The 25,401-nt window shown below is 50.0% G+C and overlaps 1 protein-coding gene across 1 annotated transcript in view; it reads right to left on the bottom strand.

Moving 5' to 3' along the window:
- Positions 1 to 13,212, bottom strand: part of DRC5 (dynein regulatory complex subunit 5) — a 40,362-nt gene extending 27,150 nt beyond the window's left edge. Inside the window, exons 1-2 of the mRNA XM_089661172.1 lie at positions 13,109 to 13,212; positions 3,074 to 3,293 (exon numbers count right to left, since the gene is read on the bottom strand). Of these exons, the coding sequence (XP_089517298.1) occupies positions 3,074 to 3,257 (184 nt within the window). The 5' untranslated portion in view covers positions 3,258 to 3,293; positions 13,109 to 13,212. The remainder of the gene's footprint in view (positions 1 to 3,073; positions 3,294 to 13,108) is intronic.
- Positions 13,213 to 25,401: the final 12,189 nt, after the last annotated feature.

The raw sequence follows: 25,401 nt of genomic DNA, 5'->3' as shown, positions 1-25,401 counted from the left end.
CTGTACCTGGATCAGTCGTCCTGGTCCCTTTGCGGAGAAACAGCCCCAAAGCATGATGTTGCCACCCCATGCTTCACAGTAGGTATGGTGTTCTTTGGATGCAACTCAGCATTCTCTCTCCTCCAAACATGACGAGTTGTGTTTCTACCAAACAGTTCTATTTTGGTTTCATCTGACCATATGACATTCTCCCAATCCTCTTCTGGATCATCCAAATGCTCTCTAGTAAACTTCAGACGGGCCCAGACATGTACTGACTTAAGCAGGGGGACACGTCTGGCACTGCAGGATCTGAGTCCCTGGCGGTGTAGTGTGTTACTGATGGTAGCCTTTGTTACGTTGGTCCCAGCTCTCTGCAGGTCATTCACTAGGTCCCCCCGTGTGGTTCTGGGATTTTCGCTCACCGTTCTTGTGATCATTTTGACCCCACGGGGTGAGATCTTGCGTGGAGCACCAGATCGAGGGAGATTATCAGTGGTCTTGTATGTCTTCCATTTTCTAATTATTGCTCCCACAGTTGATTTGTTCACACCAAGCTGCTTGCCTATTGCAGATTCAGTCTTCCCAGCCTGGTGCAGGTCTACAATTTTGTTTCTGGTGTCCTTCGACAGCTCTTTGGTCTTCACCATAGTGGAGTTTGGAGTGTGACTGTTTGAGGTTGTGGACAGGTGTCTTTTATACTGATAACAAGTTCAAACAGGTGCCATTGATACAGGTAATGAGTGCAGGACAGAGGAGCCTCTTAAAGAAGAAGGTCCAGGTCTGTGAGAGCCAGAAATCTTGCTTGTTTGTAGGTCACCAAATACTTATTTTCCACCATAATTTGCAAATAAATTCTTTCCAGATCAGCCAATGTGATTGTCTGGATTTGTTTTCTCCTTTTGTCTCTCATAGTTGAGGTCTCCCTATGATGCCAATTACAGGCCCCTCTCATCTCTGTAAGTGGGAGAACTTGTACAATTGGTGGGGACTAAATACTTTTTTGCCCCACTGTACATATTATCCTTGAAGGGAAACATTACAGCTCTGAGCCAAATCATTTTGTTTTTTAAATGTCCCCCTGGGACCCCCCCACCAAAAAAAGAGACGAAAACAGCTTTGGCTTCAATAGTCATCCTCAATTTGGAGGTGTCCCTAGCAGTTCCTCCACTGAATGTCGTCAGGAAGATTAAAGTAGGTGTAAATACTGACCCCCCGTTCACATCTATGCGGCCGTGCGGGCCGCGTTTTGCATGGGCACGAGAGCCTATTCATTTGATGGACTCCCGTGCCCATGACGCGCAGGGAAGAAGTCCCTGCAATTCTTTGGAAAACGCAGCCGAGGTTCCCAGTACAGCTGCGCTTTCCAGTGCGGGCGGCGTGCCATTAGAATTAATGGCACCTGCCCACGGGTCCGCATTCCTCTGTGCGGGTGACCTGACCAGGCCATTTTTTGCGATACGGCGCTGCGTTACTTTAACTGACCCAGCCATGGCACCTCCTGCCTGGAGTTTGCATGTTCTCCCTGTGCCTGCATGGGTTTCCTCCAGGTACTCTGGTTTCCTCCCACACTCCAAAGACATGCTGGTAGGTGAATTAGCTCCTGTCTACATTGTCCCTAGTATGTGTATGTATGAATGTGAGTTAGGGACCTTAGATTGTACGCCCCTTGAGGGTCAGGGACTGATGTGAAGGTACAATATATATATAAGTGCTGCGTAAACTGACAGCGCTATATAAGTACCTTAAATTAAAAAAAAAATAACTGGCAATTGCGCGGTCATGCAACGCTGCACCCAGATGAATTTGCATCCTTTTTTTTCCCCCACAAATAGAGCTTTCTTTCAGTGGTATTTGATCGCCTGTGTTTTTTTTATTTTTTGCTCTATGAACAAAAAAAATCCGACAATTTTGAGAAAAAAAACAATATTTTTGATTTTTTGCTATTAAACATGTCCAGTAAAAAAATATTAAAAATCAAATTTCGTCACAAATTTAGCCCAAAACGTATTCTGCTCCGTGTCTTTGCTAAACAAAAATCCCAATATGTGTAAATTAATTGGTTTACGTGACAGTTAAAATGTCTACAAATGGCGGTATAGATACTGGAATTAAAAAAAAACATTGTTTTCACTAGTATTGGCTGCGATCAGTGACTTATAGCGGGACTGCGGCGGGCATTCTGACACTGGGGGGGGAACTGGCCTGGTGTCACTGACATAGCCAGTGACACCAATACAGTGATCAGTGCTAATAAAAAGCGCTGACACTGTACTAATAGCACTGGGCAGGAAGGGGTTAAGATCTGGGGCGATCAAAGGGTTAACTGTGTGTGTTTTACTAAGTGTGCTGTTTTACTGGGCTGTGTGTATGTGTTTCACTGTAAGCTTTGTATGGCTCTGCTATGTAGAGCCATACAAAGCAGTGTGCATGAGCTGACAGGGGAGAGATCTGTGTTGCTTATACACAGGTCTCTCCCGTCGGTAATTCTCGAAGATCGCCGGGTGTTGGCAGGGAATCACTGGCCGAGACCCGGTGATTGACAGCCAAGGCCGAGAATGGCGGCACAGGTAGGGCGCGTGTGCGCCCCCTACCTGGAACTGCAAAATCACATATATATATGTGTGTGGTTTTGCGCACCCCTGACGCCCTGTAGCAGTATTTATGCTATAGAGCGGCGCAGAAGCGGTTAAAGTGGTTGTAAACGCAAAAGTGTGTTACCTTAAAGTGTTACTAAACATTTTGAGAGGAATAGAGAGAGCAGCAGCAGAGAGAATGATGAGGAATGCGGACCCGCGGGCGGGTGCCATTAATTCTAATGGCACGCCGCCTGCACTGGAAATCGCAACCGTACTGGGAACCTCGGCTGCGTTTTCAGAAGAAGTGCAGGGACTTCTTCCCTGCGTGTCCCGGAGCACGGGAGTCCATTCAAAGGAAAGGGCTCTCGTGCCCCCACAAAACGCGGCCCGCACAAAAATCCATTCAGCCGCACCACCCGCACAGAGGAATGCAGACCCGCAGGTGGGTGCCTTTAATTCTAAATCCCCCCCTTAGAGTTCCTCCAATCACAGAGCTGGACAAGATGGCAACTTACGCTCAAAGTTCTTGACGATGTGCTGCAGACAGAGGTCGGTGAGCAGTGGGACGATAGCCAGGGACCAGCTGTAGTCCTCTGTGATGATCCGACGCATCTTCCTAAGATCAGCCGCTGCATTTGTGTGATGGATGGGTAGCGGTGCGGGGACCGCCATCTTCTCATTGGCTGCAGACTCCGGCATGGTCGGGACTGGCTGGCCAATCTCAGTTGCACATTCCTGGAGGATGGAGGAGGAGAGGCAGATTATAATTCTGTTCTATAATTCAGCAGAATGTTCACAGTATGGGTTCATCCAAGAAATAAATCCTCACAGGAAGTGAGGGGAAATCTCTCCAGTGGGGACACAGACAGCAATAAAAACTTGACAGAGGCTCTAAACCCCTGGTGCCCAGCCTGGGGGCCACATGCGGCCGTTTGGAACTTGCTTTGCGGGCCTTTGCACAACCCAGTGGTCAGCAATGGAAGCAGTCATATGCAAATAGGATTTAATGTCAGTGATCTTTAGAAGTCTCATGTTGCACATCACCAGCCTCTATCTCCTAAAGTGTCTGTCCTGTCCTCTACCACATTTGTTGCATGTCTGCAGTCTTCGATCTTCCCCTCTAGTGTGTTTTTAGTCTCTGATCGTCTTCTCTGGTATGTCTGCAGTCACTGATCGTTTCCTCTAGTATGTCTCCAGTCACTGATCGTTTCCTCTAGTATGTCTGCAGTCTCTGATTGTCTCCTCTAGTATGTCTGCAGTCTCTGATCGTCTCCTCTAGTATGTCTGCAGTCTCTGATCATCTCCTCTGGTATGTCTGCATTCTATGATTGTCTCCTCTAGTATGTCTCCAGTCTCTGATCGTCTCCTCTAGTATGTCTCCAGTCTCTGATTGTCTCCTCTGGTATTTCTCCAGTCTCTGATCGTCTCCTCTGGTATGACTCCAGTCTCTGATCGTCTCCTCTAGTATGTCTCCAGTCTCTGATCGTCTCCTCTGGTATGACTCCAGTCTCTGATTGTCTCATCTAGTATGTCTCCAGTCTCTGATCGTCTCCTCTGGTATGTCTGCAGTCTCTGATCGTCTCCTCTGGTATGTCTGCAGTCTCTGATCGTCTCCTCTAGTATGTCTCCAGTCTCTGATTGTCTCCTCTAGTATGTCTCCAGTCTCTGATCGTCTCCTCTAGTATGTCTCCAGTCTCTGATCGTCTCCTCTAGTATGTCTCCAGTCTCTGATCGTCTCCTCTGGTATGTCTCCAGTCTCTGATCGTCTCCTCTGGTATGTCTCCAGTCTCTGATCGTCTCCTCTGGTATGTCTGCAGTCTCTGATCGTCTCCTCTGGTATGTCTGCAGTCTCAGATCATCTCCTCTGGTATGTCTGCAGTCTCTGATCGTCTCCTCTAGTATGTCTCCAGTCTCTGATCGTCTCCTCTGGTATGTCTGCAGTCTCTGATCGTCTCCTCTGGTATGTCTGCAGTCTCTGATCGTCTCCTCTGGTATGTCTGCAGTCTCTGATCGTCTCCTCTGGTATGTCTGCAGTCTCTGATCGTCTCCTCTGGTATGTCTGCAGTCTCTGATCGTCTCCTCTGGTATGTCTGCAGTCTCTGATCGTCTCCTCTGGTATGTCTGCAGTCTCTGATCGTCTCCTCTGGTATGTCTCCAGTCTCTGATCGTCTCCTCTGGTATGTCTGCAGTCTCTGATCGTCTCCTCTGGTATGTCTGCAGTCTCTGATCGTCTCCTCTGGTATGTCTGCAGTCTCTGATCGTCTCCTCTGGTATGTCTGCAGTCTCTGATCATCTTGTCTAGTATGTAAGAGCATCAGACATAACCCACCATTATAGCACCTTCATTGGGTACAACACATTGTTGCACAAAGAGCTCTACACTAAGCCCAGCTAAGTTCAGCTTTACACAGTGCTCAGTGCTGTCAGGCCTCGACCTCCACCATCATTCACACCGATGACAGCGGAATTATACGTCCAGCTCTTCCTTGGTGCAATGTTCCCACAGAGACCAGCTATCCATATTTTTGGCAAGTGGGGTCACAGCGGGGGTCACAGCCTCAGTGACAAAACAATAAATTACATAATCAATCCAGCCATAAATTCTCATTTGGTCGATGGAAGCGAGTGACCCCTCCCCCCCCCTCCATGGTGCCTACGCTGCAGAGTGCTCTATTCAGGAAGAGATGACCATTGCTCATAGTGACCATAATAAAGATTCTCCTACATCGGGGTCAGCAACCTCGTCCACATCAAGTGCCATTTTTACAAGCAGCCGGTGATCCGGTGAACCACAGTGTGCCCGAGTCTTATGCTGGACATACACAGCTCCGGGACAATTCCTGCTGAATCAGCCTAATTCAAGCTGTGGGGAGCCCTGTCAGTACCATGTGGCTCTGCAAACTTCAATCTGCAAATCAAAGAAACCAGGAGGAACATTGTTGGCTGAACAGTGACAGCAGCCAATCAGGTGGAGTCACTTTTCGGGTTTTCTGACAACAGTGGTCACTCAGGCCACCACCTTGTTTCCCCAAATCCACTGTATCCCCTGCAGACCCCTGACTGGCATGACTGGTGCCCCTGGGTAGAAAGGAGGGAGACTAGCAAACATCCATTCATCTCCCCTACCTGGTAAGAACCTGGAAACAACATGTATGACGTCACTGCCGGGTTCAGCTGTCACTGTGGTCAGTGAAGAAGCTAATGGAGCATAATCTGCGCTCCATTAGCTTCTATGGGGGGCAGCTGAGACATCAGGGGTGAAAGACCCCACACGTCTCAGTAAACAGAACATACAACAACAAAATTCTACATATAAGTCAGAAGAAATGCAGCGCTTGATTTCAAGATTTACAATTAGAGCCATAAGTGATATGTCCATTTCAATGTCAGTTCTTTTGTAACAAAAGTCCTGTGAACATCATAAGTTCCAAATTGTAGGATACACAATGTTGCAGACTCCTAGCTGATCCGTGAAATAACTGTATAGTGATGCACTTACCAGAAGTACATACAAACTGGGCGTTGTATGCAAATACTCCACATAGACATCCAGATCTGGTCATTAGAATGGCGTCATCTAGGGCCATGATCGACTCTCAGGGATGGTGTCACTCACTCATGGGGGTCATCACAGGCTCACCAGAAGGGTCCAACGCCGTCTAGAGTCTGGGGATTCCTCCACCTTAAATGGCTCAGAAAATAGCAAACCAGGAGGCAAAAATGGTACTAATAGTGTGATATCGTTTATTAAATCAAAAAATAATATAACTGGGTAAACTGCAGAGCACTCACATGAAATACAGCATAGTAGAAAAAGAGGTCTTACCCCTTTGAGAAAGTGTGTTTTGCACGAAACATGTTAGGGGAATCCCTCTATTTGTCGCTATTTTTATCTGCAACATTGAGTACTGAGGTTATGGTTGTATAGCCTTTTTTTCTACTATGCTGTATTTCATGTGAGTGCTCTGCAGTTTACCCAGTTATATTATTTTTTGATTTAATAAACGGTATCACACTATTAGTACCATTTTTGCCTCCTGGTTCGCTATTTTCTGAGCCATTTAAGGTGGAGGAATCCCCGGACTCTAGACGGCGTTGGACCCTTCTGGTGAGCCTGTGATGACCCCCATGAGTGAGTGACACCATCCCTGAGAGTCGATCGTGGCCCTAGATGACGCCATTCTAATGACCAGATCTGGATGTCTATGTGGAGCATTTGCATACAACGCCCAGTTTGTATGTACTTCTGGTAAGTGCATCACTATACAGTTATTTCATGGATCAGCTAGGAGTCTGCAACATTGTGTATCCTACAATTTGGAACTTATGATGTTCACAGGACTTTTGTTACAAAAGAACTGACATTGAAATGGACATATCACTTATGGCTCTAATTGTAAATCTTGAAATCTAGCGCTGCATTTCTTCTGACTTATATTTACTACTGAGGTGATGAGGTATACCTTTTATGCTAGCAGCTTTGTAACATTAACATTATATTTGGGTTGCAATACCGTATAAGGTGGGACCTGTATCTTTTTGCGCTCATTCATTTATATTTATCTTAAACAAAATTCTACAGTTGTCATATATAAAGCGGATGAGGAGCGATCGTTCTATTTATTGTTGTTGAGGCGAGAGTTCGATAGCCGATATGGAATGTAAAACTCCTCTATCCAAGAAATGAATTTTCCTGCAGCCTCAAGTCCAACGGTTCTTTTCCAGAGAGACGCATTTATTCAGATAAAGATGCAGCAGATGACAAAGTCTAGATGAATATTTGTAAATATTACAACCAACAACAGGCCTCAGAGTCCCATTATCAAGCATAGAGATACTACACCGCCCAGCATTTCATCCAACCTGTGATATGCACCGAGGCAGCTTCCATGCATGCAAGAATGCGAGTTCAGATCTATACTGGGCATCCATGATCACGTTGTGTAAGCATCATAAAACCTTTTCTTCCTATACAATTTCTACCTCCATCTAAAAACAGCTGATTGCTTGGTCATCCTAACATGAAAAGTCCCTACTTGCATTTTACTAAAAACAACAATTAAAGCGGCGCTCCACCCAAAAGGGGAAGTTCCGCTTTAAGCCTTTGTCCCCCGCTTCCCATTAACCCCTTCATGTCCGGACACTTTCCCCCCCTTCCAGTCCGGACACTTTAACCCCCTTCCAGTCCGGACACTTTCACCCCCTTCCAGTCCGGACACTTTCACCCCCTTCCAGTCCGGACACTTCCCCCCCCCCCCCCCTTCCAGTCCGGACACTTTCACCCCCTTCCAGTCCGGACACTTCCCCCCCCCCCTTCCAGTCCGGACACTTTCACCCCCTTCCAGTCCGGACACTTCCCCCCCCCCCCCCCTTCCAGTCCGGACACTTTCACCCCCTTCCAGTCCGGACGCTTTCACCCCCTTCCAGTCCGGACACTTTCCCCCCCTTCCAGTCTGGACGCTTTCACCCCTTCCAGTCCGGACACTTTCCCCCCCTTCCAGTCCGGACACTTTCCCCCCCTTCCAGTCCGGACACTTTCCCCTCCTTCCAGTCCGAACACTTTCACCCCCTTCCAGTCCGGACACTTTCCCCTCCTTCCAGTCCGAACACTTTCACCCCCTTCCAGTCCGGACACTTTCCCCCCCTTCCAGTCCGGACACTTTCCCCCCCTTCCAGTCCGGACACTTTCACCCCCTTCCAGTCCGGACACTTTCCCCTCCTTCCAGTCCGAACACTTTCACCCCCTTCCAGTCCGGACACTTTCCCCCCCTTCCAGTCCGGACACTTTCCCCCCCTTCCAGTCCGGACACTTTCCCCCCCTTCCAGTCCGGACACTTTCACCCCCTTCCAGTCCGGACACTTTCCCCCCTTTCCTCTCCAGGCCAATTTTCAGCTTTCAGCGCTATCACACTTTGAATGGCAATTGCGCTGTCATGCAACACTGTACCCATATGAATTTTTTAGCATTTGTTGAGACAGATAAAACTTTATTTTGGTGGTATTTATTCACCACTGGGATTTTTAATTTTTTGCTATATAAATAAAAAGTCCAAACATTTTGGAAAAAAAAGTGTTTTTCTTATAAAATTTTGCAAATAAATAATCTTTTTTCATAAATCTTGGCCAAAATGTCTTCGGTTATCTTTTTCGTAAAAAAACAAAAACAAAAACAAAATTGGTTTATAACCAAAAATTATAATTTTTTAAAAAATGTTTTGACATTTTTATTTTATTTTTTTATATTATCATTTATGTTTTTTTTGTTAACATGCTGTCACCCTAGCAGTGCAGTATCACCATAGCAACACTACTACTTGTGGGGGGTGATGAAGATTTTTTTTTTTACACTGATTGCTTTCACACCCATAAAAGCTGTAAAAGCAATCATTTCTCCTTCTCTGTGGCTGCATTCTTGCAACCATTAAGAAATACTGTGCGAGCTGTGATTGGTCACAGCTTGTCACATGGTACAAGGCTGTTGTGAATAGCCCTGTACCATGTGATCTCTGTGATCATTCACAGATTTCACCAGTAGTAAGCAATGATGTCAGGAAGTGACATCTTGCTTACTACTATTCATGTGTTCACTGATTGGCCAATCAGTGATCACATGATCAGCACCTCACACAGAGGTCCCATACAGCGATCAGCACAGGTGGGGAGCACCATGTATATAAACAGACGGATGGGAAGTGGTTAAGGATTGGCACCTTTGGGGAGCGGGGGGTACCCGAATTTGACAGGTATCCGCTCCCACTTCTGCTGCGATCGCCTAGGCCAGGGGTAGGCAACCTGCGGCTCTCTAGCTGTTGTGGAACTACATTTCCCATGAGGCATTGCAAAGATTACAAAACTGACAGTCACAACTATGACTTGCAGAGGCATGATGGAACTTGTAGTCCTGCGGCTCTCAGGTTGCCTTCCCCTGGCCTAGGCGATCGGAAGCGGAAGTGGTCCTCCCCCCTCCCCGTAGTCTTCTGGGACACGTGACAGGTCCCAAAAGACTACAGGACCATCCATAAACCGCAGTGATTCTCGTGCATGCGCAGTGGGCACCCGGAGGTGAAGCCGCAAGCTGTCACAGCCAGGTGCCCACACTGAAGATGCCAGCACCAGGGAGAGAAGACGGCCGATGAAACCAGCCACAGTGAGGACACCGCGGGACTGAGGGACAGGTAAGTGGCTGGATTTTAAAAGTCAGCAGCTGCAGTATTTGTAGTTGCTGACTTTTATGTTTTTATTTTTTTCAGGTGGAACTCCGCTTTAAGACTTACAATGAAGCTACAGTGTCTACAACCCCCTTACCCAGGACAGTAAGCAACTGAACGACTGACCAACATTAACCTTTCTCTCATGACAGTTATACGGGTTCCATCTGCCTGTTAAGTAGAATCAGCATATGAGTAGTCTGCCAGCCCTATCAATCTTCAAGCCGAGTTCCACTCACCTGTCAAAAAATAAAAGTCAGCAGCTACAAAAACTGTAGCTGCTGACTTTTAAAAAACAGCCACTTACCTGTCCCTCGGTCCCGTGGTGTGTCCCCCGCAGCCCGTTTCACCGGCCGTCCTGGATTCCAGGAGGCCGGCATCTTCAGTGTGGGCACCCGGCTGTGATAGCTTGCGGCTTCACAGCCGGGACCCACTGCGCATGCGCGAGTAGCGCTGCACTTCATGAATGGTCCTGTAGTGTTCTGGGACCCGTCACGTGTCCCACAAGACTACAGGGAGGGTGTACACCTTCAGCTTCCAATCGCCTAGGCCAGGGGTGGTCAACTGTGGCCCTCCAGCTGTTGTAGAACTACAAGTCCCATGAGGCATTGCAAAACTGACAGTTACAAGCATGACTCCCAAAGGCAGAGGCATGATGGGACTTGAAGCTGGGGGGCCACAGTTGCCCACTCCTGGCCTAGGCGATCGGACCAGAAGTGGGAGCGGGTACCTGTCAAATTTGGGTATCCCCGCCCCCCAAAGGTGCCAATCATGGGGAGCGGGGGAGCAGTCCTTAAAGCGGAACTCCCCCTTTTGGGTGGAGCTCCGCTTTAATGACCTCCCTCTTAAAATAAGTATTGAACACGTCACCATTTTTCTCAGTAAATATATTTCCGAACATGCTATTGACATGATATTTTCCCCACATGTCGGCAAGAACCTATGCAATCCATACATACAAACAAACTAAAACAAATAAGTTCGGAAAATAAGTTATGTGTAATAAAATGGAATGACACAGGGAAAAAGTATTGAACACATGAAGAAAGGGAGGTGCAAAAAGGCCTGGAAAGCCAAGACAATAGCTGAAATCTATCAGTAATTATTTATTACAGGTAGGCTTCTTTCACGCGGGTGTTCCATATGTCCGTTTTTCATCTGTCCGTTTACAGATGAAAAACGGACCCCCCCATGTATTTCTATGGACTAGCAAAAGTAAACGGATGATCATCTGTTTACATCCGTTCATGTCCGCATCTGTTAACATCTGTTTACATCCGTTCATGTCCGCATCTGTTAACATCTGTTTTTTTGAACGGAACAAAACCCTCTTTTTCTTCCGTTAAAAAAACCGAAACGGACAAGAAACGGGTGTAAACAGACTAAAACGGATGTACATGGATGTAAAATGGAAGTAAACTGACAAAAACAGATGTAAACGGATGTGAACTGATGAAAAACTGATGTGAACTGATCCGTTTTTTCTTGGAGTCGGAACTGCATTGATATGACTTCTCTAATTGCGGACCAAAGGCTGCAATTTGGAAGTCGCATGGCATGCAAATCGCATGCCAATTCGCATCCAGTGTGACCGGGGTGTTACACCGCAATGCCTCCGTGTGGAAGCATACATAAATATACATTCACATACACAGGGAAGCATTTTTCTTGAGCTTTTCAGGTGCTTTTTTTTACACCAAATGCTTCAAAAACTCCTCAGTGTGAAAGTAGCCTAAAACTTTTTCCTGCCCCCCACACTGTCTCCATAAAGAGTTCCAAACATCCGGGGGAGGGGGGAAGGATCAGAGATCATGTGACCACTGTGTCACAGTGGTCACATGATCAGGAGTCAGTCCTGCTGGCTACTGTTCCTTAGTGGGGACTGAAAGCTGTCTTTGACAGCTCAGTCTCTGTGCTGTGAGCGTTCAATCAGTGCGTTCTCGGCGCAGAAGCATTGGTTGACCAGTGGCGCATAGGTGCGGTGTGTGGGAGTGAATGCAAGCATTGGCCGACCAGTGGCGCATAGGTGCGGTGTGTGGGAGTGAATGCAAGCATTGGCCGACCAGTGGCGCATAGGTGCGGTGTGTGGGAGTGAATGCAAGCATTGGCCGACCAGTGGCGCATAGGTGCGGTGTGTGGGAGTGAATGCAAGCATTGGCCGACCAGTGGCGCATAGGTGCGGTGTGTGGGAGGGAAGGCTTACCTTTTTCCAAGGACAGCAACAGGTTAAACATGTGCAAAAAATTCAGACAGCTCTGACAATGAAAGTCTTAAAGGGTGAGTCTGACCCCCATTATACCGCGCACGGATCTGGCAGTATGGATATTATGGATCGCGCCGGTGTTGGTGAGGGAAACGCCAGGACTCGGGGATACCTGAGCTGACCCAGGACATTTCAGTTGACACAGGAGATTTGGGGACACGTGGGCCTATTTTTATCCTCATCATGGCCCCTGCGTGTCCCCAAAACTCCCGTGTCACCTGAAATCTCTTGGGTCAGCTCAGGTATCCCCAGAACATCCTCAATGAAGATTTCCCGGAGTCCAGGCCTTCCCCGCCATTGGCCGATGAGGGATGTGATGGATCTGTGATTAGTGGGGGCACTTCCAGGGACATCTCCCAGTCCAGGGGTGAGCCTCCGATGTACACATCGTGTCTGTGACACCGTCGCCCGAGAGAGGGGGCGGAGTCCTGACAACCGTACAAAAGCTAAAGGGTGAGGCTGACCCCCATTATACCGCGCACGGATCTGGTAGTATGGATATTACGGATCGCACCGGGGTTGGTGAGGGAAACGCCAGGACTCGGGGATACCTGAGCTGACCCAAGACATTTCAGGTGACACAGGAGTTTTGGGGACACGCAGGGGCCATGATGGGGACAAAACAGACCCACGTGTCCCCAAAACATCCTCAGTGAAGATTTCCCGGAGTCCAGGCCTTCCCCGCCATTGGCCGATGAGGGGTGCGATGGATCTGTGAATAGCGGGGGCACTTCCAGGGACATCTTTCAGTCCAGGGGCGAGCCTCCGATGTACACATCGTGTCTGCGACGCCGTCGTCCAAGAGAGGGGGCGGAGTCCTGACAACCGTACAAACGCAGCGCCTGTAAAAGACGGATTGGACGCAACACAGCACAACAAATCATAACAAGTCTACACTAAGCGACCAGATTGACAGAGAACTCCATACACAGGTATCATTGTGTACATCCCCCCATCCCCCATACTGTTTGTGTGTGCAGCTTCTATCAGGGGCCCCAGAAAGCCTCACATGTCCCGGTACAGAGGAGTCCTGAGGCTCCTGAGCTCTCCCCGGGGCGCCACACTGAGAACAGGAATACCTCCAGAGCCGGTCCCGGGACTGTCACACGGCGCAGTAAACAAACATGGCGGCCTCCGTTCCTGTGTACCGGCCGGAACCATGGCAACCGCGATGCCGCCAGTAACCAAGGAGAGACAGGGGAGGAGCTCACTGTGCTGAACCCGCCCACTACCGCCACTCCTGACTGCAATACCTGAGGGGGCGGAGCCTATCCCTGACTGAACTGTAAAGTTATCTGTATACTGAACTATATAGAGGGTGTAATACACAGATGTCCCCTGTACTGTCCTCTATAGAGGGTCTAATACACAGATATCCCCTATACTGTCCCCTATAGAGGGTGTAATACACAGATATCCCCTATACTGTCCTCTATAGAGGGTGTAATACCCAGATGTCCCCTGTACTGTCCTCTATAGAGGGTGTAATACACAGATGTCCCCTGTACTGTCCTCTATAGAGGGTCTAATACACAGATGTCCCCTGTACTGTCCTCTATAGAGGGTGTAATACACAGATGTCCCCTGTACTGTCCTCTATAGAGGGTCTAATACACAGATGTCCCCCGTACTGTCCTCTATAGAGGGTGTAATACACAGATATCCCCTGTACTGTCCTCTATAGAGGGTGTAATACACAGATGTCCCCTGTACTGTCCTCTATAGAGGGTGTAATACACAGATGTCCCCCGTACTGTCCTCTATAGAGGGTGTAATACACAGATGTCCCCTGTACTGTCCCCTATAGAGGGTGTAATACACAGATATCCCCCGTACTGTCCTCTATAGAGGGTGTAATACACAGATGTCCCCCGTACTGTCCTCTATAGAGGGTGTAATACACAGATATCCCCTGTACTGTCCTCTATAGAGGGTGTAATACACAGATATCCCCTGTACTGTCCCCTATAGAGGGTGTAATACACAGATATCCCCTGTACTGTCCCCTATAGAGGGTGTAATACACAGATGTCCCCTGTACTGTCCTCTATAGAGGGTGTAATACACAGATGTCCCCTGTACTGTCCTCTATAGAGGGTGTAATACACAGATGTCCCCTATACTGAACTATATACAGAGTCTAATACACAGATATCCCCTATACTGTCCTCTATAGAGGGTGTAATACACAGATGTCCCCTGTACTGTCCTCTATAGAGGGTGTAATACACAGATGTCCCCTGTACTGTCCTCTATAGAGGGTGTAATACACAGATGTCCCCTGTACTGTCCTCTATAGAGGGTCTAATACACAGATGTCCCCTGTACTGTCCTCTATAGAGGGTGTAATACACAGATGTCCCCTGTACTGTCCTCTATAGAGGGTGTAATACACAGATGTCCCCTGTACTGTCCTCTATAGAGGGTGTAATACACAGATGTCCCCCGTACTGTCCTCTATAGAGGGTGTAATACACAGATGTCCCCTGTACTGTCCTCTATAGAGGGTGTAATACACAGATGTCCCCTGTACTGTCCCCTATAGAGGGTGTAATACACAGATGTCCCCCGTACTGTCCTCTATAGAGGGTGTAATACACAGATGTCCCCTGTACTGTCCTCTATAGAGGGTGTAATACACAGATGTCCCCCGTACTGTCCCCTATAGAGGGTGTAATACACAGATGTCCCCTGTACTGTCCCCTATAGAGGGTGTAATACACAGATGTCCCCTGTACTGTCCCCTATAGAGGGTGTAATACACAGATGTCCCCTGTACTGTCCCCTATAGAGGGTGTAATACACAGATGTCCCCCGTACTGTCCCCTATAGAGGGTGTAATACACAGATGTCCCCTGTACTGTCCCCTATAGAGGGTGTAATACACAGATGTCCCCTGTACTGTCCCCTATAGAGGGTGTAATACACAGATGTCCCCTGTACTGTCCCCTATAGAGGGTGTAATACACAGATGTCCCCCGTACTGTCCCCTATAGAGGGTGTAATACACAGATGTCCCCTGTACTGTCCCCTATAGAGGGTGTAATACACAGATGTCCCCTGTACTGTCCCCTATAGAGGGTGTAATACACAGATGTCCCCTGTACTGTCCCCTATAGAGGGTATATAACCAATGCACAGTGTATAATATATAGTGCCCCCCCCCTATATAACCAATGCACAGTGTATAATATATAGTGCCCCCCCATATAACCAATGTACAGTGTATAATATATAGTGCCCCCCCCCTTATATAACCAATGCACAGTGAATAATATATAGTGCCCCCCCCTTATATAACCAATGCACAGTGTATAATATATAGTGCCCCCCCCTTATATAACCAATGTACAGTGTATAATATATAGTGCCCCCCCCTTATATAACCAATGTACAGTGTATAATATATAGTGCCCCCCCCTTATATAACCAATGCACAGTGAATAATATATAGTGCCCCCCCCCTTATATAACCAATGCACAGTGTATAATATATAGTGCCCCCCCCTTATATAACCAATGTACAGTGTATAATATATAGTGCCCCCCCCCTTATATAACCAATGCACAGTGTATAGTATATAGTGGCCCCTTTATAATATACAGTATAATGTCTCTGTTCAATGTACGCTGTGTAGTGCCCCCCCCCCCCCATATAACCAATGCATAGTGTATAATATATAGTGCCCCCCCATATAACCAATGCATAGTGTATAATATATAGTGCCCCCCCATATAACCAATGCACAGTGTATAATATATAGTGCCCCCCCATATAACCAATGCATAGTGTATAATATATAGTGCCCCCCCATATAACCAATGCATAGTGTATAATATATAGTGCCCCCCCATATAACCAATGCACAGTGTATAATATATAGTGCCCCCTCATATAACCAATGCACAGTGTATAATATATAGTGCCCCCCCCATATAACCAATGCACAGTGTATAATATATAGTGCCCCCCCATATAACCAATGCACAGTGTATAATATATAGTGCCCCCCCATATAACCAATGCATAGTGTATAATATATAGAGATCATCAATGTACGCTGTGTAGTGACCCCCTATTATTATCTCTGTACTGTGTATAATGTGTTGTCACCCCCTATGTACGATGTATATACACTCTGTATATGCCGTATTCCCCTTCCCGGGGATCTGGGGGCCGAGGGACAGCTTTTCCTGGAGACGTATTGAGGTCAAACACTCGGCTCCAGTCATGGAGATCATAAAGAATTAATAAGAAAACACTTCACTGCCTCCACACACCAACCACGGGGAACCACAGCAAAACGCGTCCTACACAAATCCCACCCCGGGGCCCCGCAGCACTACCACCCCGGGGCCCCGCACCACTACCACCCCTGTATACTGGGAGCACCGTAAATATACGGGGTGATCTACAGTATCCATGAGAGGGGGGCGATCATAGAGGAAGAGGGAAAGGGGGATATCATCCATTATGTGTCCTATTATATTCCCTTCCCTATAGGCAACCTGAGAGCCGCAGGACTACAAGTTCCATCATGCCTCTGCAAGTCATAGCTGTAACTGTCAGTTTTGTAATCTTTGCAATGCCTCATGGGAAATGTAGTTCCACAATGGATAGAGAGCCGCAGGTTGCCTACCCCGAGTTATACAATGCTTCCTATAATAATCATTTACTATGCCATATTATTCATTGCTGGTACGTACAGTATAGAGCGCCATCAATCTACATATATATTGTACATTCACATCAGTCCCCGCCCCCGAGGAGTGTACAGTCTAAGGTCCCTAACTCACATTCATACATACACATACTAGAGCCAATTTAATGACCAGCAAGTATAGTGCCTTGAAATCGTCTTCCTCCCCCTTGAAATGTTCCACATTCTGTCATGTTACAACTAGAGATGAGCGAAGAAATGAAAAATTCGATTCGACTGATTCGGCGAATTCGTGGACAATATTCGATTCGAGTCGAATAAATTCGCTGTGAATTTAACTTAAAAAAGGGTGTTTCTAGGCTTCAGAGAGACTTAATATTAGTGCAGAACACTGTACCTTTAATTTAAATGCCCTTGGAGTCTGCTGGGGAAGAGAAATAATACTGTCTGTCAGTATGACATGCAGATGAGTGCCGTCGATCTTAGAATCACTGCACACTTCACTCCTTTGGCCAGTCACGGGGCCAAAACCAGTGTTTGGAGCCACAGTGTGGCGGTGGAGGCAGCAGCAATGGGAGGCCATACAGCAACCTATGACAAAATGGAAACCAGCAGGAGCGTGAGGAGACCTGAAAGTGGCACATGGCAGAGTGGGAGCAATGGGAGGCGGTACAGGGACCCAGGTCACACTATGGGCCCAGCAGCAGCGTGACCAGGCGGTACGGGGGCCCATGGCCGATATGGGGCTTGGTGGCACCTATGGAAGGCCTGTAATCTGCCAGCAACCTATGACAAAATGGACAACCGCAGGAGTGTGAGGAGATTTCAAAGTGGCACATGGCAGAGTGGAAGCAATGGAAGGCCGTACAGGGACCCAGGTCACACTGTGGGACCAGCATCAGCGTGAACAGGCGGTACGGGGGCCCATGGCCGATTTGACCTCATTCATCCCATAGTCCTGCCGACTCACGAATAGCGTGGCCTCCTCAAAGGGCCTGAGCAAGCGCAGGTGTCACACATGAGCTGCCAATGGCTGACATCTAAGTTACACAGGGAGTACCTTTATCCGCTTTTAACATCAGGAAATCTGTGATGGCCTTTAGCTGTTCGTAAAGGCGGTCTAACATATGTAGGGTTGAATTCCACCTTGTTGCAACGTCACAGCATGAGGAGTCGGTACGGGGGCCCATGGCAGATTACATGTCTGGCAGCAGCTATGTGAGGCCCGTAATCTGCCTGCACCCTATGTCAAAAAATTTAACACACCAGCAGTGTGAAGAGACCTGAAAGTGGCACATGGCAGCAGAGTGTGGCGATGGAGACAGCAGCAATGGGAGGCCGTACAGGGACCCATGAGAGACTCTGGACTTGGCAGCAGCATGAGGAGGCGGTATATAGGGGCCCATGGCAGATTAGGGGCCTGGCAGCAGCTATGTGAGGCCCGTAATCTGCCTGCACCCTATGTCAAAAAATTTAACACACCAGCAGTGTGAAGAGACCTGAAAGTGGCACATGGCAGCAGAGTGTGGCGATGGAGACAGCAGCAATGGGAGGCCATACAGGGACCCATGACAGACTCTGGACTTGGCAGCAGCATGAGGAGGCGGTATATAGGGGCCCATGGCAGATTAGGGGCCTGGCAGCAGCTATGTGAGGCCCGTAATCTGCCTGCACCCTATGTCAAAAAATGTAACACACCAGCAGTGTGTGAGGAGACCTGAAAGTGGCACATGGCAGAGTGGGAGCAATGGGAGGCGGTACAGGGACCCAGGTCACACTATGGGCCCAGCAGCAGCGTGACCAGGCGGTACGGGGGCCCATGGCCGATATGGGGCTTGGTGGCACCTATGGAAGGCCTGTAATCTGCCAGCAACCTATGACAAAATGGACAACCGCAGGAGTGTGAGGAGATTTCAAAGTGGCACATGGCAGAGTGGAAGCAATGGAAGGCCGTACAGGGACCCAGGTCACACTGTGGGACCAGCATCAGCGTGAACAGGCGGTACGGGGGCCCATGGCCGATTTGACCTCATTCATCCCATAGTCCTGCCGACTCACGAATAGCGTGGCCTCCTCAAAGGGCCTGAGCAAGCGCAGGTGTCACACATGAGCTGCCAATGGCTGACATCTAAGTTACACAGGGAGTACCTTTATCCGCTTTTAACATCAGGAAATCTGTGATGGCCTTTAGCTGTTCGTAAAGGCGGTCTAACATATGTAGGGTTGAATTCCACCTTGTTGCAACGTCACAGCATGAGGAGTCGGTACGGGGGCCCATGGCAGATTACATGTCTGGCAGCAGCTATGTGAGGCCCGTAATCTGCCTGCACCCTATGTCAAAAAATTTAACACACCAGCAGTGTGAAGAGACCTGAAAGTGGCACATGGCAGCAGAGTGTGGCGATGGAGACAGCAGCAATGGGAGGCCGTACAGGGACCCATGAGAGACTCTGGACTTGGCAGCAGCATGAGGAGGCGGTATATAGGGGCCCATGGCAGATTAGGGGCCTGGCAGCAGCTATGTGAGGCCCGTAATCTGCCTGCACCCTATGTCAAAAAATGTAACACACCAGCAGTGTGTGAGGAGACCTGAAAGTGGCACATGGCAGAGTGTGGCGATGGAGACAGCAGCAATGGGAGGCCGTACAGGGACCCATGAGAGACTCTGGACCTGGCAGCAGCATGAGGAGGCGGTATATAGGGGCCTATGGCAGATTAGGGGCCTGGCAGCAGCTATAGGAGGCCCATAATCTGCCAGCACCCTATGTCAAAAAATTCTACACACCAGCAGTGTGAGGAGACCTGAAAGTGGCACATGGCAGCAGAGTGTGGCGATGGAGACAGCAGCAATGGGAGGCCGTACAGGGACCCATGACAGACTCTAGACTTGGCAGCAGCATGAGGAGGCGGTATATAGGGGCCCATGGCAGATTAGGGGCCTGGCAGCAGCTATGTGAGGCCCGTAATCTGCCTGCACCCTATGTCAAAAAATTTAACACACCAGCAGTGTGAAGAGACCTGAAAGTGGCACATGGCAGCAGAGTGTGGCGATGGAGACAGCAGCAATGGGAGGCCATACAGGGACCCATGACAGACTCTGGACTTGGCAGCAGCATGAGGAGGCGGTATATAGGGGCCCATGGCAGATTAGGGGCCTGGCAGCAGCTATGTGAGGCCCGTAATCTGCCTGCACCCTATGTCAAAAAATGTAACACACCAGCAGTGTGTGAGGAGACCTGAAAGTGGCACATGGCAGAGTGTGGCGATGGAGACAGCAGCAATGGGAGGCCGTACAGGGACCCATGAGAGACTCTGGACCTGGCAGCAGCATGAGGAAGCGGTATATAGGGGCCTATGGCAGATTAGGGGCCTGGCAGCAGCTATAGGAGGCCCATAATCTGCCAGCACCCTATGTCAAAAAATTCTACACACCAGCAGTGTGTGAGGAGACCTGAAAGTGGCACATGGCAGAGTGTGGCGATGGAGACAGCAGCAATGGGAGGCCGTACAGGGACCCATGAGAGACTCTGGACCTGGCAGCAGCATGAGGAGGCGGTATATAGGGGCCTATGGCAGATTAGGGGCCTGGCAGCAGCTATAGGAGGCCCATAATCTGCCAGCACCCTATGTCAAAAAATTCTACACACCAGCAGTGTGAGGAGACCTGAAAGTGGCACATGGCAGCAGAGTGTGGCGATGGAGACAGCAGCAATGGGAGGCCGTACAGGGACCCATGACAGACTCTAGACTTGGCAGCAGCATGAGGAGGCGGTATATAGGGGCCCATGGCAGATTAGGGGCCTGGCAGGAGCTATGTGAGGCCCGTAATCTGCCTGCACCCTATGTCAAAAAATTTAACACACCAGCAGTGTGAAGAGACCTGAAAGTGGCACATGGCAGCAGAGTGTGGCGATGGAGACAGCAGCAATGGGAGGCCATACAGGGACCCATGACAGACTCTGGACTTGGCAGCAGCATGAGGAGGCGGTATATAGGGGCCCATGGCAGATTAGGGGCCTGGCAGCAGCTATGTGAGGCCCGTAATCTGCCTGCACCCTATGTCAAAAAATTTAACACACCAGCAGTGTGAAGAGACCTGAAAGTGGCACATGGCAGCAGAGTGTGGCGATGGAGACAGCAGCAATGGGAGGCCGTACAGGGACCCATGAGAGACTCTGGACTTGGCAGCAGCATGAGGAGGCGGTATATAGGGGCCCATGGCAGATTAGGGGCCTGGCAGCAGCTATGTGAGGCCCGTAATCTGCCTGCACCCTATGTCAAAAAATTTAACACACCAGCAGTGTGAAGAGACCTGAAAGTGGCACATGGCAGCAGAGTGTGGCGATGGAGACAGCAGCAATGGGAGGCCATACAGGGACCCATGACAGACTCTGGACTTGGCAGCAGCATGAGGAGGCGGTATATAGGGGCCCATGGCAGATTAGGGGCCTGGCAGCAGCTATGTGAGGCCCGTAATCTGCCTGCACCCTATGTCAAAAAATTTAACACACCAGCAGTGTGAAGAGACCTGAAAGTGGCACATGGCAGCAGAGTGTGGCGATGGAGACAGCAGCAATGGGAGGCCGTACAGGGACCCATGAGAGACTCTGGACTTGGCAGCAGCATGAGGAGGCGGTATATAGGGGCCCATGGCAGATTAGGGGCCTGGCAGCAGCTATGTGAGGCCCGTAATCTGCCTGCACCCTATGTCAAAAAATGTAACACACCAGCAGTGTGTGAGGAGACCTGAAAGTGGCACATGGCAGAGTGTGGCGATGGAGACAGCAGCAATGGGAGGCCGTACAGGGACCCATGAGAGACTCTGGACCTGGCAGCAGCATGAGGAGGCGGTATATAGGGGCCTATGGCAGATTAGGGGCCTGGCAGCAGCTATAGGAGGCCCATAATCTGCCAGCACCCTATGTCAAAAAATTCTACACACCAGCAGTGTGAGGAGACCTGAAAGTGGCACATGGCAGCAGAGTGTGGCGATGGAGACAGCAGCAATGGGAGGCCGTACAGGGACCCATGACAGACTCTAGACTTGGCAGCAGCATGAGGAGGCGGTATATAGGGGCCCATGGCAGATTAGGGGCCTGGCAGGAGCTATGTGAGGCCCGTAATCTGCCTGCACCCTATGTCAAAAAATTTAACACACCAGCAGTGTGAAGAGACCTGAAAGTGGCACATGGCAGCAGAGTGTGGCGATGGAGACAGCAGCAATGGGAGGCCATACAGGGACCCATGACAGACTCTGGACTTGGCAGCAGCATGAGGAGGCGGTATATAGGGGCCCATGGCAGATTAGGGGCCTGGCAGCAGCTATGTGAGGCCCGTAATCTGCCTGCACCCTATGTCAAAAAATGTAACACACCAGCAGTGTGTGAGGAGACCTGAAAGTGGCACATGGCAGAGTGGGAGCAATGGGAGGCGGTACAGGGACCCAGGTCACACTATGGGCCCAGCAGCAGCGTGACCAGGCGGTACGGGGGCCCATGGCCGATATGGGGCTTGGTGGCACCTATGGAAGGCCTGTAATCTGCCAGCAACCTATGACAAAATGGACAACCGCAGGAGTGTGAGGAGATTTCAAAGTGGCACATGGCAGAGTGGAAGCAATGGAAGGCCGTACAGGGACCCAGGTCACACTGTGGGACCAGCATCAGCGTGAACAGGCGGTACGGGGGCCCATGGCCGATTTGACCTCATTCATCCCATAGTCCTGCCGACTCACGAATAGCGTGGCCTCCTCAAAGGGCCTGAGCAAGCGCAGGTGTCACACATGAGCTGCCAATGGCTGACATCTAAGTTACACAGGGAGTACCTTTATCCGCTTTTAACATCAGGAAATCTGTGATGGCCTTTAGCTGTTCGTAAAGGCGGTCTAACATATGTAGGGTTGAATTCCACCTTGTTGCAACGTCACAGCATGAGGAGTCGGTACGGGGGCCCATGGCAGATTACATGTCTGGCAGCAGCTATGTGAGGCCCGTAATCTGCCTGCACCCTATGTCAAAAAATTTAACACACCAGCAGTGTGAAGAGACCTGAAAGTGGCACATGGCAGCAGAGTGTGGCGATGGAGACAGCAGCAATGGGAGGCCGTACAGGGACCCATGAGAGACTCTGGACTTGGCAGCAGCATGAGGAGGCGGTATATAGGGGCCCATGGCAGATTAGGGGCCTGGCAGCAGCTATGTGAGGCCCGTAATCTGCCTGCACCCTATGTCAAAAAATGTAACACACCAGCAGTGTGTGAGGAGACCTGAAAGTGGCACATGGCAGAGTGTGGCGATGGAGACAGCAGCAATGGGAGGCCGTACAGGGACCCATGAGAGACTCTGGACCTGGCAGCAGCATGAGGAGGCGGTATATAGGGGCCTATGGCAGATTAGGGGCCTGGCAGCAGCTATAGGAGGCCCATAATCTGCCAGCACCCTATGTCAAAAAATTCTACACACCAGCAGTGTGAGGAGACCTGAAAGTGGCACATGGCAGCAGAGTGTGGCGATGGAGACAGCAGCAATGGGAGGCCGTACAGGGACCCATGACAGACTCTAGACTTGGCAGCAGCATGAGGAGGCGGTATATAGGGGCCCATGGCAGATTAGGGGCCTGGCAGCAGCTATGTGAGGCCCGTAATCTGCCTGCACCCTATGTCAAAAAATTTAACACACCAGCAGTGTGAAGAGACCTGAAAGTGGCACATGGCAGCAGAGTGTGGCGATGGAGACAGCAGCAATGGGAGGCCATACAGGGACCCATGACAGACTCTGGACTTGGCAGCAGCATGAGGAGGCGGTATATAGGGGCCCATGGCAGATTAGGGGCCTGGCAGCAGCTATGTGAGGCCCGTAATCTGCCTGCACCCTATGTCAAAAAATTTAACACACCAGCAGTGTGAAGAGACCTGAAAGTGGCACATGGCAGCAGAGTGTGGCGATGGAGACAGCAGCAATGGGAGGCCATACAGGGACCCATGACAGACTCTGGACTTGGCAGCAGCATGAGGAGGCGGTATATAGGGGCCCATGGCAGATTAGGGGCCTGGCAGCAGCTATGTGAGGCCCGTAATCTGCCTGCACCCTATGTCAAAAAATGTAACACACCAGCAGTGTGTGAGGAGACCTGAAAGTGGCACATGGCAGAGTGTGGCGATGGAGACAGCAGCAATGGGAGGCCGTACAGGGACCCATGAGAGACTCTGGACCTGGCAGCAGCATGAGGAAGCGGTATATAGGGGCCTATGGCAGATTAGGGGCCTGGCAGCAGCTATAGGAGGCCCATAATCTGCCAGCACCCTATGTCAAAAAATTCTACACACCAGCAGTGTGTGAGGAGACCTGAAAGTGGCACATGGCAGAGTGTGGCGATGGAGACAGCAGCAATGGGAGGCCGTACAGGGACCCATGAGAGACTCTGGACCTGGCAGCAGCATGAGGAGGCGGTATATAGGGGCCTATGGCAGATTAGGGGCCTGGCAGCAGCTATAGGAGGCCCATAATCTGCCAGCACCCTATGTCAAAAAATTCTACACACCAGCAGTGTGAGGAGACCTGAAAGTGGCACATGGCAGCAGAGTGTGGCGATGGAGACAGCAGCAATGGGAGGCCGTACAGGGACCCATGAGAGACTCTGGACTTGGCAGCAGCATGAGGAGGCGGTATATAGGGGCCTATGGCAGATTAGGGGCCTGGCAGCAGCTATAGGAGGCCCATAATCTGCCAGCACCCTATGTCAAAAAATTCTACACACCAGCAGTGTGAGGAGACCTGAAAGTGGCACATGGCAGCAGAGTGTGGCGATGGAGACAGCAGCAATGGGAGGCCGTACAGGGACCCATGAGAGACTCTGGACTTGGCAGCAGCATGAGGAGGCGGTATATAGGGGCCCATGGCAGATTAGGGGCCTGGCAGCAGCTATGTGAGGCCCGTAATCTGCCTGCACCCTATGTCAAAAAATTTAACACACCAGCAGTGTGAAGAGACCTGAAAGTGGCACATGGCAGCAGAGTGTGGCGATGGAGACAGCAGCAATGGGAGGCCGTACAGGGACCCATGAGAGACTCTGGACTTGGCAGCAGCATGAGGAGGCGGTATATAGGGGCCCATGGCAGATTAGGGGCCTGGCAGCAGCTATGTGAGGCCCGTAATCTGCCTGCACCCTATGTCAAAAAATTTAACACACCAGCAGTGTGAAGAGACCTGAAAGTGGCACATGGCAGCAGAGTGTGGCGATGGAGACAGCAGCAATGGGAGGCCGTACAGGGACCCATGACAGACTCTAGACTTGGCAGCAGCATGAGGAGGCGGTATATAGGGGCCCATGGCAGATTAGGGGCCTGGCAGCAGCTATGTGAGGCCCGTAATCTGCCTGCACCCTATGTCAAAAAATTTAACACACCAGCAGTGTGAAGAGACCTGAAAGTGGCACATGGCAGCAGAGTGTGGCGATGGAGACAGCAGCAATGGGAGGCCATACAGGGACCCATGACAGACTCTGGACTTGGCAGCAGCATGAGGAGGCGGTATATAGGGGCCCATGGCAGATTAGGGGCCTGGCAGCAGCTATGTGAGGCCCGTAATCTGCCTGCACCCTATGTCAAAAAATTTAACACACCAGCAGTGTGAAGAGACCTGAAAGTGGCACATGGCAGCAGAGTGTGGCGATGGAGACAGCAGCAATGGGAGGCCGTACAGGGACCCATGAGA

The sequence above is a fragment of the Staurois parvus genome, unplaced genomic scaffold, assembly GCF_062004578.1.
Source record: "Staurois parvus isolate SC_StPar_1 unplaced genomic scaffold, SC_StPar_1.0 ptg001320l, whole genome shotgun sequence".
In the NCBI taxonomy this organism is placed as follows: domain Eukaryota; kingdom Metazoa; phylum Chordata; class Amphibia; order Anura; family Ranidae; genus Staurois; species Staurois parvus.
The sequence above is the reverse complement of the archived record's forward strand: the minus strand, read 5'-3'. Positions and strand labels throughout refer to the sequence as shown.